At 31.5% G+C, this 15,550-nt stretch overlaps 2 protein-coding genes and 1 non-coding gene across 3 annotated transcripts; 2 read left to right on the top strand and 1 right to left on the bottom strand.

Annotated features, from left to right (window-relative positions):
• The first annotated feature begins 439 nt into the window (after positions 1-439).
• On the top strand, positions 440-3,237 carry LOC109794399 (transcription factor MYB83). Its single transcript, XM_020353847.3, has 2 exons — positions 440-951; positions 2,140-3,237. The coding sequence occupies exons 1-2, from the start codon at positions 683-685 to the stop codon at positions 2,822-2,824; spliced, it is 954 nt and encodes a 317-aa protein (XP_020209436.1). The 5' UTR covers positions 440-682; the 3' UTR covers positions 2,825-3,237.
• A 2,702-nt stretch (positions 3,238-5,939) lies between these two features.
• Positions 5,940-6,021, bottom strand: TRNAS-GCU (transfer RNA serine (anticodon GCU)). The gene has a single exon. It is a non-coding gene; the product is annotated as a tRNA-Ser (tRNA).
• A 3,729-nt stretch (positions 6,022-9,750) lies between these two features.
• Positions 9,751-13,382, top strand: DIT1 (dicarboxylate transporter 1). Its single transcript, XM_020350631.3, has 3 exons — positions 9,751-11,046; positions 11,892-12,113; positions 12,717-13,382. The coding sequence occupies exons 1-3, from the start codon at positions 9,967-9,969 to the stop codon at positions 13,077-13,079; spliced, it is 1,665 nt and encodes a 554-aa protein (XP_020206220.2). The 5' UTR covers positions 9,751-9,966; the 3' UTR covers positions 13,080-13,382.
• The last annotated feature ends 2,168 nt before the right edge of the window (positions 13,383-15,550 follow it).

Raw genomic sequence — 15,550 nt, forward strand, 5'->3', positions numbered from 1 at the left:
ATGATCAAAAGAGGCGTATATAATTAACATGTATATGTTCGTACATATATTGAGTCTGTTTTACTCCTTTTTTATGCAATGATGAAACTTAAGCATGTGGATCTTATGCACAAAAATAAAATAATAATATAAGTTAGAAACTTTTTTTTTTTTCAGGATGTGCCGTCATAATAAATAAACTGATTATCTTTTTATGTGTTGATCAATATATCTTGAACTACACGTGTGGGGGTAGAGAGGAAGGGATGATTATGTGAAGTGGAAGCAAATAACTTGGCTTGGTTAGAAAACAAAGTTGTATATATACTATACATATATTGTTTTGGTGTGTGTATGTGTGTGGCATCCTATGGTTCACGTATGATGATTACCTTGTGAGTGAAGAAAAAAATAGAAAAGAATAAAAAAGACAAGGCCATGGAGTCAAAGACAAGAAGACACCCATCTTTCTCAATCCCTCATGTCCCTCTCCAAACCGTTTTCTACTAGACTCATCAACCAATTCTCTCTCTCTCTCTCTCTGACTCTTCCCTATTTTGTAAGCAAACCCCACAACCATCAACATCATTATCATCATCATTCCCACCCTATGAAGCTTCTTTCATATATTTCTCTCTCTATAAATCCTTCTCTCTTATCTTACATCACACCCTTGGGAGAGGAAATTTAATTTGCCATCACTATGAGGAAGCCCGAGGCAGCATCTGGAAATAACAACAAGCTTAGAAAGGGGTTGTGGTCACCCGAAGAAGATGACAAGCTCATGAACTACATGATGAACAGTGGACAAGGTTGTTGGAGTGATGTGGCAAGAAATGCTGGCCTTCAAAGGTGTGGCAAAAGTTGTCGCCTTCGATGGATCAATTACTTGAGGCCTGATCTTAAACGAGGTGCTTTCTCACCACAAGAAGAGGAACTCATCATCCATTTGCATTCCCTTCTTGGAAACAGGTCTACCCATCTTTTCTACCTACATATATATGCATTTCTCCCCCAAAACTTGTACATTTTTTACCACATATATTTGTTACATGCATATTTTTTATAACAAAATTTCAACTTAAGATTTCGTGTATAATACCTCAAACTTCAGACTGAACTTGTGAAACAGGGTTCCATGCATCAATAACATTACGATGCTAGTACTGATAATTAATTAACAGTAACACTGCCATATATAATGCATTTTTAAACTTAATTCTATATAACACTATGCCATGTATTATATATTTGTAAACCCCAATACACATACGCGTGCACTATCTCATATATACTTACTTGCCATTCAAATTCAATAAATGTATCTAACATCTCTAACATATACGTAGCTCCTCCTAACTGTAGCCATCATCTTTATTTGAAAAAGTGAAAGGGAGATAGATACATGATTAATGTTTGAAAAGGAAAAAAGAACGAGTCTTAATACCATTATCAAAATTCTTTATTACTTATGCAGCCACTGGTTGGCTTGGGTGGGGTTAATTTAGATGAAATATATGAAGAATTAACAAAACCCATGTGCCATCATTTTCCCATTAAAAAAATTTGCATGTACCTTAAGAATGTATCACCCTTAAAAAAATTTGTATCTTTTCGAAAACGTAAATATTATTGAAATGAATTTTATCACCCTTAGTTTTTTTTCATAAGAAAAATCAGCTACCTACCTAGTGTTGAACCTAGTTGGTCATACTATGTCCAACCAACTTAACTATATAGAAACGATACTTATTCTAAGATGCCTTGCATTTACAATAAGACCGACAAAGTTTTCAAAATGGTTTTGTTAAGTCTTTGATGTCAATATCTATTTCTTCTTAGTCTCAAATATGACACAAATAATTCCAAGTTAAAATATACATGCACAACATGCATTAAATATAATATTCATATATATAGTCCTAGCGGCTCCTTGTAGACGACAAAAGGACAACTGAAAACAACACATGGGCATTGTAATTTGTCTGTATTTGGACTTCGAGTTGAAGACACTCCATTATCTCAATCGCATAACATACTTTACTATATAGCTTCCAAGAAAAAATTATGCATTATTTTTCATTCAGCCACCAAACTCAATTAGTTTCTGCTGTGTACAAAGCTGACAAATATTGAATTGCATGTGTTTCACTTTTAAAGATGGTCTCAAATAGCGGCGCGCTTACCTGGGCGAACTGACAATGAAATTAAGAACTTTTGGAATTCAACAATAAAGAAAAGACTCAAGAATTTGTCGTCCAACAACACCTCACCAAACGCAAGCGAGTCCTCATATGAGCCTAACAACAAAGACCTTAACATGGCAGGGTTTACTACTTCTAATGACCAACATCAACATCCTGATTTTATGCCTATGTTCAATTCATCATCTCCATCACCATCCATGCATGCCACGGTTCTCAATTCCATAATTGACAGGTTGCCTATGCTAGAGCATGGACTGAACATGCCAGCTTCTGGTGGTGGATTCTTCAATGGCACAGGGCCATGCTTCTCACAAAGTGGAATTGATCACAACAAAGGCTTATATTTGGAAAATGGAGGAATATTTGGGAGTGTAAATATTGGGGCAGAAGGGGAAATGTATGTTCCTCCTCTAGAGAGTGTTAGCACTACTTCTGACCATAACCTGAAAGTGGAGAGCACATGCAACACAGATACTAACAATAGTTACTTTGATGACATAAACAGTATCCTTAATAATTGCAATAATAGGGCTGGGGTGGAGAATTTATTTCAAGAAGAGTTAACCATTGGAGAGTGGGACTTGGAGGAGTTGATGAAAGATGTTTCATCCTTTCCCTTTCTTGATTTTTCAAACTGATGATGAGGATAACGTTGATCCAATAAGTGATCCCATTGGCTGCTATAGCTAGTCATTATTGGAAATATCAGCACTGCCACATACATATATCTATCCCATGCATCATATTATTAGGTACACTTTGTAATTTGTACTTTTGGCATTATACTGGAGGAGCAAATTCACTGATATAACAAGGTAGGTCTGGAATAAAAGTCAATCATGTATATCTGCAGGATTATTGGTGATCATGTAATTAGTCTTGCAAATTTGTCATCTTCAGGACATTGATCACTTTGTATCCCGGAGGCCATTGTAGTTATTTACAAGAATGTCATACTTGTGAATTAGAGATATGTGAATAGATTGTCAAACATTATTTTTCTGTTCAATTATTGGGTGAATAATAATACTTCTAGATATATTATTGTTTACTCAGAGCTACTTTATATATATATATATATATATATATATATATATATATAATATTTTTATACACCTTGATTTTGTTTTATTTTTCGTGAATGTTTTCATAATATTTCAAAACTTATTTCAAGAAAATGTGATAATGAGAAATGTAAATTTTCACTTTTCAAACATTATTTTATATATATATTGTAAATACTTTTTTTTATGTCATGTTATTATATCACTTATAGTATTTAAATTTCTCTCTTTCTAAAAAAAGTGTTTACTAACAGCAGGAAAATGTCCATATATCATTTTCTTAATTATTATTATTAAATGATTTAGAATGAAATGATAGGAAAAGTAAACAGATGTATTATTATTGAATAAATATTAAACCTAAGAAAATAAAAGAAAAGTTTGGATTTGACGGAAATGAATGGTGCAGTATTATTGAATCGTTTTAGTCACTTTTTAGTCAACTAAAATTCGAAATATCCAACATTATTGTTGTTAATAATATACTGTGTACAGTACCCTGGGATGTATAATTTATAAAGCAGCAAACATAATGATAAGTTTGTAAGATTGCTTCCCCCAACCCCGTCAATTTATTCAAATTGAATGGCATTAAGATCACGATGCTTAATGATTCTGCTCTTAGAATTATGCAAGTAACAATCAGATTTGCATTTATTAAATATATGTCCACTACTGTGATGAATGAATATCATGGTTAATGGGTACTTAGTCGGATTAGTTTATAATTAGTCTGTGGGTGTTCATGTCATGATATAGTTATATGAAAGTTAGTTTAAGCAAAGCGGTTGAATTCTAATAGTAATTATAACTCCAGCTTTGGTTTTCAACTTTTGAAGATAGCTGAATGAAATTGTAATGACAAATAATCAGTGCAACGAGAAATTTGGCATTGTGTATTGAATGAAGTGAATTTAAAGCAACTTAATTTGATGACAAGTTGGCTTACCAACGGGGAGATAGGAGTGCCTTACGATATCATTTCTCATTGGAATATTAACCCTCCAATAATCCCCATGCCATAATTATCACGTGTACGTTTCACAATTATTTTAACCTATAGAACCACAATCAAAATCAATCATCATAACGAACAAGGGCCTGTACGGTAACCTAGAAATTAACTAAAGCAAATTTTAGGCTATGCTGCTTTTTCATACAGCAGGAAATATGACACAAACTGATTTCTTTAGTAAGAGGGAAAAAAAAAGGTGAAATAGTATATGAAAATAGAGATGAGAAAAATATGGTGAATTAAAATAGATAAGAAATAAAAGAAAATAGTAATATTTAGTTTAAGAAAAGCAGGAAAGGAAAAAATTTGAGAAAAAAAAGTAAAATCAATTTTTAAATTAAATAAAAAAAATATTTTTTAATTTAATAAATTAAATATTTAATTAAATATTTTAAATAAAAAACAAATATTTATAATAGAATTGAGTGTTGATTATTTATTGATTATAACTTCATAATAATCGATTATCGGTATTGATTTACATGTGAAAGGAAGAGTTTTGATGTAGTTTAGTGGAAAAAAAAATGCATAAGTCTTACATATTTTTATTATCTTTCCTACTTATTTTTATTATCTTTCCTACTTATTCCTCTTCCATACATGTTTTTTCACCATTTCTACTCTACCAATAAAACATAAGACCAATCTTTATAACATTTTTATTCCAAACTTGGTGTAAGTTCATCCTACATGGTTAACCAGTACTTTAGGTACGATTTTTTCCCAATTGTTATTCTTGCTATGTCTTATTTAAGCGCTAAAGTCTATACAAATAGCTAGACATCATAGTTACAAACCTCTGAAATCTACACCAGTTCACTATCACATAGGATGTATTAAGCTGACTGCAAACTTAGATTTTTCAATAAAGATAAGATATCAACTTAATAGGTAAATATTTTACACCAATAACATATGGTTATAAAAAAAAAAAAAATCGATATTATTAAAGCATAAAATGATTTTGCTTGGGGTTTGGGATCTGTTACCATTATGAATTTATTTTACTAACTCTTATAAAATTGTACTCACGTTTATAGTGAAATTATTGCATTAGACTTCTGTTAGTGTTGATGTGACGACTCCAACACGTTCAATGGCTGCTTGTGCAAGATGAGTGAATAGTCCGAACGTGTAAAGTAGCATTAATCATGACTTTTTCATTTAATTGCTAACGAGATATTAGGGTTGGTAACGTGACATTGTTTTCAAAGCAACTTTGGTCCATTACACTAGCACACAAAAAAGAAACTTGCAATCATGAACATTCGTCCTCTCTGAATATGAACCCAACTTATTTATAGATAAAAGAAAAATGATAAATGTTTTTTTTCTTAGGACAAAGAAAATAGAAGAAAAAATATTTAATACAAACTTATTTATTTAACTTTTATTTTAAAATAATTAAAAAAAACTATTCAATACATTATATTAAACATTTCTGTATCAAAAATGATTTTATTGATTATGTATGTAACTATAGTGATACGTACCTAGGACCTAGGTTGATGTAGTAATGAAATAATGGATTTATGTATGACTAACTCAAAAAATATGTCGTTGTCCGCAATGGAGGCTACGTTGTCGTTGATTATAGGCTACTTATGTGTCAGAACTTTGAAACATTGACACTATCATTTGGAACAATAATAAAACAAAAATATCAAAAACGATCGTCGCCTGAGAGATTCGAACTCTCGCGGGGAAACCCCATGTACTTAGCAGGCACACGCCTTAACCACTCGGCCAAAGCGACTTGGTTATTCCTTTGTTACTATGTACAATTTATAATCTCATTTTAAACCATTCTATCATCTATCCTTATATAAATTCTAACCTTAGCACTTTAATAATTTTAAGGGAAATCCCCTCAAAAAAAAAATAATAATTTTAAGGGAAACTATAAAGTTATATATATATATATATATATTAAAAAAATACAATACAAACTAAAGTCTAATAGAAGTTACATCTATAATATCAATTACAGTAATAAAACTTAATTATGGAGGATAAGTTTTTTATGTTATCAAAAAATTTGGATAAAAAGAATCTTGTCTAGTTAACCAATTTACACATTGATTTCCTTTTGTTAAGGTATGATGAAGAGAAACTTGTCAAGCTTATTATCTACCAATATATATACTCTACTTTTAATTCATTTGTATCCCATTTTTTCTCCTATTTTAGTGTACCTCTTTTTTTCATTAAATCATATTATCACTTTCTTACTCTACTTTTCTTTCTTTTTCACTATGCCAGTTTGTTTAAAGTTAGAAAAATAAATTTTTTTTAAGTAGTAGATAGAATTGTTTGGTAAAAAATAAAAACTAATTTTTATAATAATTTAGACAAAAACATTCAGAAAGTATAAAATTTTCTTTTTAATATTAAATAAAAAAGTGCCTTAAAAAATAAATATACCCTCTGTCACTTTTTTGTTTTCACTCTAATTCACTCCCAAAATCTTTTATTTAATCCCAAAATAGGTAGATTCTTATAAATAAAATGTTAGAAAGATGATGTTAAAGAAAGTATCGTTAATATTTTTTAAAAAAATCATTATAGAATTAAAAAAACACACGATGAAATTATTGTACATCATCATATGACATTTTGTCTTGTTTTCAAAACAAATAAACAATGGGCCAGAAAGTTAGGTTGTAATTTAATAATTTTTTTTAGGAAACTGAAAGCGTTACTCTTAACCTTAATTTTTCAAAATATTTTCCCTTATTCGCTAAAGAGCCAAAAGCAAAATAAATGTTTGCTTAATGCATCGATTATCGTGGGTCTACGAAGTTCAATAATGTATATTTCATTATTATATCAGTGGCATGTTTATTTTGTCTGCACATTGCCATTTTGTTTGATTCCCTTTGTAAATTGCTTTCTCATCATTCTTTTAGTGTTATGATCAATAATGTGTGCTCTAATACCTAAAAATTCCAACATTATGAAGGATGTAGTAGATAGCTGTATCGTTCCTCGTCCAATCATAATGCGTGTAGTCCATATATAGATTAATATATAGAATAAGAAAATGAAAGTATATAGAAAGAAAACGTGAAGTTGATGTTGCATTGCATGGATCTTTCTATATATTGCGTTAGAATGCATGCTTTTCTTCTTTCATACTGGTATGAAAAAACAAGTGCATGACTCAATAAACTTATACCTTCAATAATTGTGTTTATGAATTTTAAATAATTTTTATCATTTAATGGCCCACCTTTCCTTCACCATATAAAGATTAAAAGCGATGTTATGTTATTGGCTTCTTGGAGTGGTCGTCACCGCAAGTCAGTGCTCACTGATATTTTATGATATATCGTGTTCAGAAACTAGAAATCACAAAAATATTTTATACATAAGGATATATAAGAGTCACATGGCATGAGACATATTAAAGAGTTTTGTTGTATATTTTTTTTAAATTATTGAATGAGATGGGATGCTCCCAATCCAATTGAGAGAACTGGATATGGGAAATTTATTTACTATTTTAATTATTTAAATTAAAATTTAATCTAATTAAATATAATTTATTTTCATCAATTATTTTTATATTATTTATTTTCAAATAAACCAATGAATATGAAACTTTTTTTTACAAAGAAAAATGTTAACTGTGATAATTAATAACTTTGTGAAATTTAGCAATTATCCTAAAATTTTATAGTTGTCTTGGTATTAACCATTTATATTTGGTTAATTCAATTAAAGATGTTTGAATTAATGAATAATATTATTGATCCTCTCTCTAACACTTTCTTTATCATTGATTAAAATTTACTAAAAATAATAAATTTTGTGAGTCTCACATATTATTTAATGAATATTAAAATTTATAAATTTTAACTAAGAGTGTTTGAAGGAGAGTATCAAACAAAATGTCGCTAAAATTTCTCTTCATTCAATTAGTTGAAGAATGAATATGTGCGTAGTTATTGAAACTCTTGGCACCGAAATTGATTTCTACGTATTAAAATATATATTAAGTTAGGCTGAATTTACATTGATAGCATAATTTTTTTTAAATAAATAAATATAAATAAAAAACTCATTCTCAAGTATTTGAATCGCAACCAGCCTGCTAGACCTAGGCCCGATTACTATATATTTTTAGAGATATGATGTATATAAATATGTACATAAGAGTAGGCAGTGTAGCCCAACTGTTAAAAATATTGTATTAAGCCCAATGTCAGAGTGGATCATCTTTTAGGGAGAAAAAAAAATCTAATGTTCTAAACCCAACTTTGAATTTATTAATTATTATAATTGGACGATACCATGATTTTAGATTAGGATTAGTTTGGGATTATTTCACTATGTTCACCAAATTCTCTTTAAATCTTCGTGATCTCATTATTCTAAGTTCTAAGGCACATGTCGATCATTTGTATTATTTCTAACCTTGCACAAATGGATCTACTTTCACATTTTTCTATTATTTTTTTAAAATATAATTTACATGTTTAATTATATCTTAATTTCATAATTTGAAATTCAATAAGAAAAAATCAATTTATAACATGAATATTATTCCCCACATAATTATATGTATATATAAAAAATAATTATCTTAGAAAATAAGATTTTTATTTGTCATTGATTAGATGTTAGTACTCAACTAACTTTAATACCAAAACAATTTTAACATTATTGAGCCCTTTTTTTTAATATAGTCAATACTAGTAATACTAGTATCGTACTAGTTTAGACATATACTAGACATTTTGTAACCACTAATAACTAATTTAGACAAAGAATTTTACTTAGTTTAGACTTAGTGATGATTAACATATTGTAAGCTCATTTTTAAAGCACACATGGTATTCAATATAATTGTTTATACATGTGTGGCACAAAGTTATTTTAATAAAAGTTATTATAAATTATATCTATTATTTTAAAATCTCCCAGCAACTCAAAGAAATAAACTTATTTATAACTAGCGTCAAAAAGATATTTTGTACTTTCATAAATTATTTCTTAAAATAATAAATAATAAAAATTATATAATAATAGGTATTTATTAAAAATACAGGAGTGGTTGTTTATGAAGTAAGAGAAATTTGAAAAAATAAAGTTTATATGAGTGAGTTAGAAAGAATTATACAAAGATAAAATGATAAAGAAATGTGTAAGAATTATTCAACATATTTTTTATTTATCTGGTTATTCTTTCCCTCACATTATAAGTTAATTAAACTATTTTATATTAAAAAACAGAACAGAAAAGCAAATAATAAAATAATTATGATTTATGACCATCTTTTGACATTTAAAACTTGTAATTGGCAGTAGTGAGTTTTGAGTGTGTTGGGTTTTTTAGATGCTCGAAAAGCCCAAAGCAGTTTCTATCGGAGCGATGCCATCACCACGTGTTCATCCGACGTGGAAGATGACCCACTCAAATGTCGCCACGTGTCCCTCGAGTAGGGTCCCCACGGAGAGAAGAACAAAACTAGATCTGATTCTCTTTCTTGTGAGTTGTGGCGGAGACATCGACATCTCAGACGTCAATCACAAAGCGAAAGAGCACTGAAGCCACCAATTCCTCACCAACAAACAAAGCCGCATATTCCACACCCAATCTCCACCGTCCAATCCAAATCCAACGCCCCACATCACACGCCGCTACTCTATTAAGCTCCAACACCGCCACCTCACCAGATCCCCACTCCCTCCAATCATGGCCTCCCTAGCACTCACCACCACCGCCCTCCCCTCCCTCCGCCTCCGCCGCAACTCTACCACCGTCAAACCACGCCGCTTCGCCTCCATTCCTCTCAAACAAAACCTCCACGCTTCCATTTCCACTTTCCCTAATTTCTCACTCAAAAAACCGAACCTCGTTTCAAATCGCAAACTCCCCTCTCTCACCGTCCGAGCCTCCGCCGCCTCCATCACTCCGGCGCCGGCGCCGGCACCACCTCAGCCATGGCAAGGCGCTTCAATAAAACCTTTACTAGCCTCCGTCGCGACGGGAGTCTTACTCTGGTACTCTCCCGTTCCCGCCGGCGTGAACCGCAACGCGTGGCAGTTACTCGCGATTTTCCTCGGCACAATCGTCGGCATTATAACGCAACCGTTACCCCTCGGCGCGGTGGCGATTTTAGGCTTGGGCGTTTCCGTCCTCACCAAAACCCTACCGTTCGCCGCCGCGTTCTCCGGCTTCGGCGACCCCATCCCGTGGCTCATCGCGCTCGCGTTCTTCTTCGCCAAGGGATTCATCAAGACCGGCCTCGGAAACCGCGTGGCGTACCAGTTCGTGAAGCTCTTCGGTAGCTCCTCGCTAGGGTTAGGTTACAGCTTGGTCTTCAGCGAGGCATTGCTGGCGCCGGCGATTCCCTCGGTGTCGGCGAGGGCGGGGGGGATTTTCCTGCCGCTGGTGAAGGCGCTCTGCGTGGCGTGCGGGAGCAACGCCGGCGACGGGACGGAGAACAGGTTGGGGGCGTGGCTGATGCTTACTTGTTTTCAGACTTCGGTGATTACGTCGGCGATGTTTCTGACGGCGATGGCGGCGAATCCTCTGTGCGCGACGCTTACGTTGAACTCGATTAATCAGACGATAGGGTGGTTGGATTGGGCCAAGGCTGCTATTGTTCCGGGGTTGGCGTCGTTGGTGTTGGTGCCGTTGATCTTGTATGTTATATACCCGCCGACGCTGAAGAATAGTCCAGATGCTCCTAAGCTTGCGAAGGAGAAGTTGGAGACGATGGGGCCCATGACTGCCCATGAGAAGATCATGACCGCCACTCTGTTTCTCACGGTAATCAAATCTTATTGCGTAATTTAGGTGTATTTAGTGTCCTCAGTAATAGTGTTTTGTAGGATGTAACATGTGGGTGTTATTGTTATGCTATAGTTATGTTGCAGTTAGGACAAAGTTGAACGTAACTGACATGAGGTTAAAAGAGTATTATGTTTTTAAAAGTGATTTTAGTTTATTAATCGAATGGATGAGTCTATTTTGCTGTCTATGCAACGGACTCTACACTTGAATGGGCATTGTCTAATGGAGTGAAAGTGTGAAACGACTAATTTGGAACGATGTTTGTGGACGAATTTGATTGCATTAGCATTAGCGACTCTGTTATTTGGTTTCTAGCAGTCTTAGCTTGTCAGTCACTCATAAGCAGCTTTGGATATCGTTATCAAATGTTCTCTTCTGTGAAAAATGCTAATCAAATGTAGAGTTGGTCCTTAGGGCTCATTTGGCCATTCGCCTCCGAATTATGGTTGTTCTTTGTTATTACTTTTAACGTAATGTTATGCTTTGGTTTCTAATCTGTGTGCTATTGGGTTTTCTGTCCTTGGTTGAGTTTAACATTCAATTTCAGTGCTATTCTGATTGTGACATAAGTTCATTTTGCTTTTTGGTCAAGTTAACTGTAAAACTCAAACATTGGTTATGACAAGTTGTGCCCTCTTTAATTTTGTTTAGTTGCAAGTCCCTTGGTTGGTTACTTGCAGCTTCTTATTGGTCTGTGAATCTAACCATTTAATATAATTGTGTTGCTGTATGATTTGTGTCTTAATAAGGTGAATAAATACGTGGTACTTTAAACTCTAAGAATCTTGTTGTTTAGTAACTTATTCCCTCTCACTTGCCAGGTGGGACTTTGGGTATTTGGAGGGCTTCTTAATATTGATGCTGTATCTGCTGCAATTCTTGGATTAGCTGTACTTCTTGTCACTGGGGTTGTAACATGGAAGGAGTGCTTAGCTGAAGGAGTTGCCTGGGATACTCTCACATGGTTTGCTGCCCTCATAGCAATGGCTGGGTATTTGAACAAATATGGTCTCATTTCTTGGTTCAGTCAAACTGTAGTCAAGGTATTTTTTCAGTTTCGTATCTTCTCACTGCTGGCTAATATTCATTTAACATAACTTAAGCTGCACCTGATAATTGCTGTTTAGTCCTTTTGCCTTTTTATCTGTTATTTGGGGTGAAATTGTGAATGCATGGTTTAATATTTGACAATTAGTTTCAGTTTGTCATTATCAAATTGTTGTAGTTGTTTTAGTAGACCAGAGAAACACATGAAGTCACGAACCTTTTTATTGTTCTGAAATATGAAGAAGCTAACAAGTTTCCAACTGCATATGATAAAGGGACATACTTGCCTCTAATCTTCATTATGCATCTAGTTTCATTTCTCTGCTTTGTTCCTACTTCTGAGTTTATCAACATCGCTGTCATAGTCAAAACGTGATGATTGCCCCTGGAGAAATGCTCTTCAATTGTAATAATAATTTACATGCATACTTTATATTATTGGTACTTTCCAGATTTGTGGCATCAGCATAAGAGAATATGCATTACGCAACGTGTATGTGTTTATAAAATTTAATTTTACATTTTGAGAAATTAAAATAATTTGTTATATTCCTTGATTATTTTGATGAAATGATTTGCAAATGTCGTTATTTATACAGTTTGTCGGTGGATTGGGTCTATCATGGCAACTATCTTTTGGAATTCTGGTCCTTCTCTACTTTTACTCTCATTACTTCTTTGCAAGTGGAGCTGCTCATATTGGTGCCATGTTTACTGCATTTTTGTCTGTTGCCACTGCTCTGGGGACTCCGCCATTCTTTGGAGCCATAGTGCTGTCCTTCCTCTCCAACCTTATGGGTGGCCTTACTCATTATGGAATTGGATCAGCTCCAGTGTTTTTCGGTGCCAACTACGTTCCTCTTGCTAAATGGTGGGGCTATGGATTCGTCATTAGCATTGTTAACATTATAATCTGGCTTGGACTTGGAGGAGTATGGTGGAAATTCATTGGCTTGTGGTAAGAGGCCTACTATATAAATTTGCCTACACTGAATTTCTAATTTAAGAATTTTGTATACGTTCATGTATGAATCCTCCTTATTATTATCAGCAGTTAAAGCAAACTGCTAATCTTTTTTCCGATTCTTTCTAAAATAATCTTGGGGAGGTTTTGATGAGATTTAGGTGCGACATGGATACAGTTGGTCATTTTAGATCCGGGGTAGAACATTTACTGAAATGTAAGGGCATCCTGCCATTCAGGATATGTTGTAGTTTATGCCTTGAATGGGTTTTTTTCTATAAATTTTGCAGAACAAGTGTTATATTGTTGTGTGTGAATTTAGATATTGCATTCATATAGCTGAAATTTGACAGCTATCATTATCCGTCAGAAAATTCTTTTCGGATGTTCCAATTTCCAGTTAGTGAATGCTCCGCACACCTCGGAGTTAAAGATGAATTCTTCGTCTTTTTCCCTTGTGTTTTACTTTGTTCTTATCCTTGTCCTCTTGTTCCATGTTTTTATCGATGTTGCGGTGTGCGTCTTCTATGTTATTAATCTAATTGATTGGATGGTTATAAAGATATTTGACTTTTAAACAAAGGAATAAAGAGAACAAGAATGTTTGAAATATAGCTTTTGAATGCATCAGCGCTTTTCTAGACGGTTATGAACGGAAATGACGTTGTTGATAGTTAAACCAAGTGTTTTAAATACGTAAACTAGGTGGTTTTACCTAACATCCTCAACCTAGAAAATGACTCATTAAGTTATATGGTTGAGCAAATACTTGCTTTTGGAGTTTCAATGGACCACATCACAAATATTGGCTGAATTCTTTAGGTATCAATTATGCATTATGGGTTTATATAGTGTTTATTTTAACTTTTTGAGTTTTTCTTTTTTGTGAAAAATATAAATTGGATCAAGTAAAAACTAACAATATGTTAAAATAAAAAAAAGTTATTTGTTTAATAAAGAACGTTCCAAAAAGAGTTCTTAAAAAGTTTTAAGTTTTTTTCTTTATTTCAAAAAAGCATATTACTTAAGAAATATTAGATTATATATAAAAAAATTATTAAATACTTCATCTTTAACTTAAATATTTTAACTTTTAAATAATTTTTAAGCTATAGAAAATAAAGTCTAACAATAACCCAAATATTTGAATCCACACAGGCATCAAAATTTAACGTTTAAGAAAAACAATATAAGTAATTTATATTATAAAAAAAATTGATACTGCCACGAGTACAATTTGTAATTTTTTTTAGAGAACTGCTATGATACCCATGATAATTGAAGGGTTTTGATACTTCAAATTATGCGAACAAATAAATTTTAAAAAATAAATTTAAAATAACATAAATTTTAGATAAAAAATTTGTAGAAGATAAATCAATCAAAAAAACTAATTCAAAAAAAATAATCAAAAGCTTAATTTTCATAATAAATTTTATTTATATGTGATAGAATTAAAAAATTAAAAACAAAAAATATAATAATAGTATAAAAATATTAAAATAAGAAAAAAAATATATAATTGAAAAATTAATTTATACTATATATTTAAAAAATTAATACTAAAAAAAATTAAAATGTATTAACAAAATATTAATATTAATATTAAATTATTTAATTATAATAGATGCTACATTAAAATAAAATTTTAAAAATATAAAAATAATTTAAAGATATAGAAAATTTTATAAAAATAAATTATTAAAAATAATAAATAAAAATAAAAATAAAACAAATAATTACAATAAAAAAATATAAAATATATTCGACTATTCCGGTACCCATGCGTACCGTAAAGTTTTCCTTTTTTTTATGGGATTTTAGTTTTGTTTTCCAGTATATAAGCATTTTTTTACTGTAGAAGAAACAAATTTATGGGTAAATTTAAAAAAATAAATAAATAAGTTGCTTGAGCATGGAAAACCCGTTTGTCTTAACTTAAAGAAAGTTAAATTAAAATAGAGAGAATGTCTACTTATGAAGTATTTTGAAGCTTTGACACAACTAAAAAAAAGGGAATTTAATAATATATATATATATATATATATATATATATATATATATATATTAATAAAAATTCAAACATTGTTTACAATTTTGTTAATTATTATTTTAAGAGTACTAATTAAATAATTAAAAATAAGCTTAAATATGATTTTAATTGCTACAAAATAAATATATTTTGATTTTGGTTCTAGTAAAAAAAATTGTCTTTTTCATTCCTCTAAAATTTAGAATTATTATTATTAATTTCTATTATTATATAGATATTTTTAACTACTTATTTGTTTATTAAAAAATTAAGTGACTATTTATTGTATTACCTACAACTTTTATTGATAGTGACACCTCTAAATTTTTTATAGGTTCTTTGAATAAATGTTATTTATCTTCATTAAAATCACCATTTTGGTTAAAAAATAGAGATTTTAGAGTTTAGAGTGAAAAATTAGGAAAAATATTTCTCCA

Source organism: Cajanus cajan, chromosome 8 (genome assembly GCF_000230855.2).
Source record: "Cajanus cajan strain Asha chromosome 8, NIPB_CcT2T_4, whole genome shotgun sequence".
In the NCBI taxonomy this organism is placed as follows: Eukaryota; Viridiplantae; Streptophyta; class Magnoliopsida; order Fabales; family Fabaceae; genus Cajanus; species Cajanus cajan.

Excerpts from the sequence above, each read along its gene's own strand:
- LOC109794399 (XM_020353847.3), top strand. The coding sequence starts at position 683 with ATGAGGAAGCCCGAGGCAGCATCTGGAAATAACAACAAGCTTAGAAAG. Across the intron at positions 952-2,139 it reads CATTCCCTTCTTGGAAACAG|ATGGTCTCAAATAGCGGCGC; the intron begins GTCTACCCATCT and ends TCACTTTTAAAG.
- DIT1 (XM_020350631.3), top strand. The coding sequence starts at position 9,967 with ATGGCCTCCCTAGCACTCACCACCACCGCCCTCCCCTCCCTCCGCCTC. Across the intron at positions 11,047-11,891 it reads CCGCCACTCTGTTTCTCACG|GTGGGACTTTGGGTATTTGG; the intron begins GTAATCAAATCT and ends CTCACTTGCCAG. Across the intron at positions 12,114-12,716 it reads TCAGTCAAACTGTAGTCAAG|TTTGTCGGTGGATTGGGTCT; the intron begins GTATTTTTTCAG and ends TTATTTATACAG.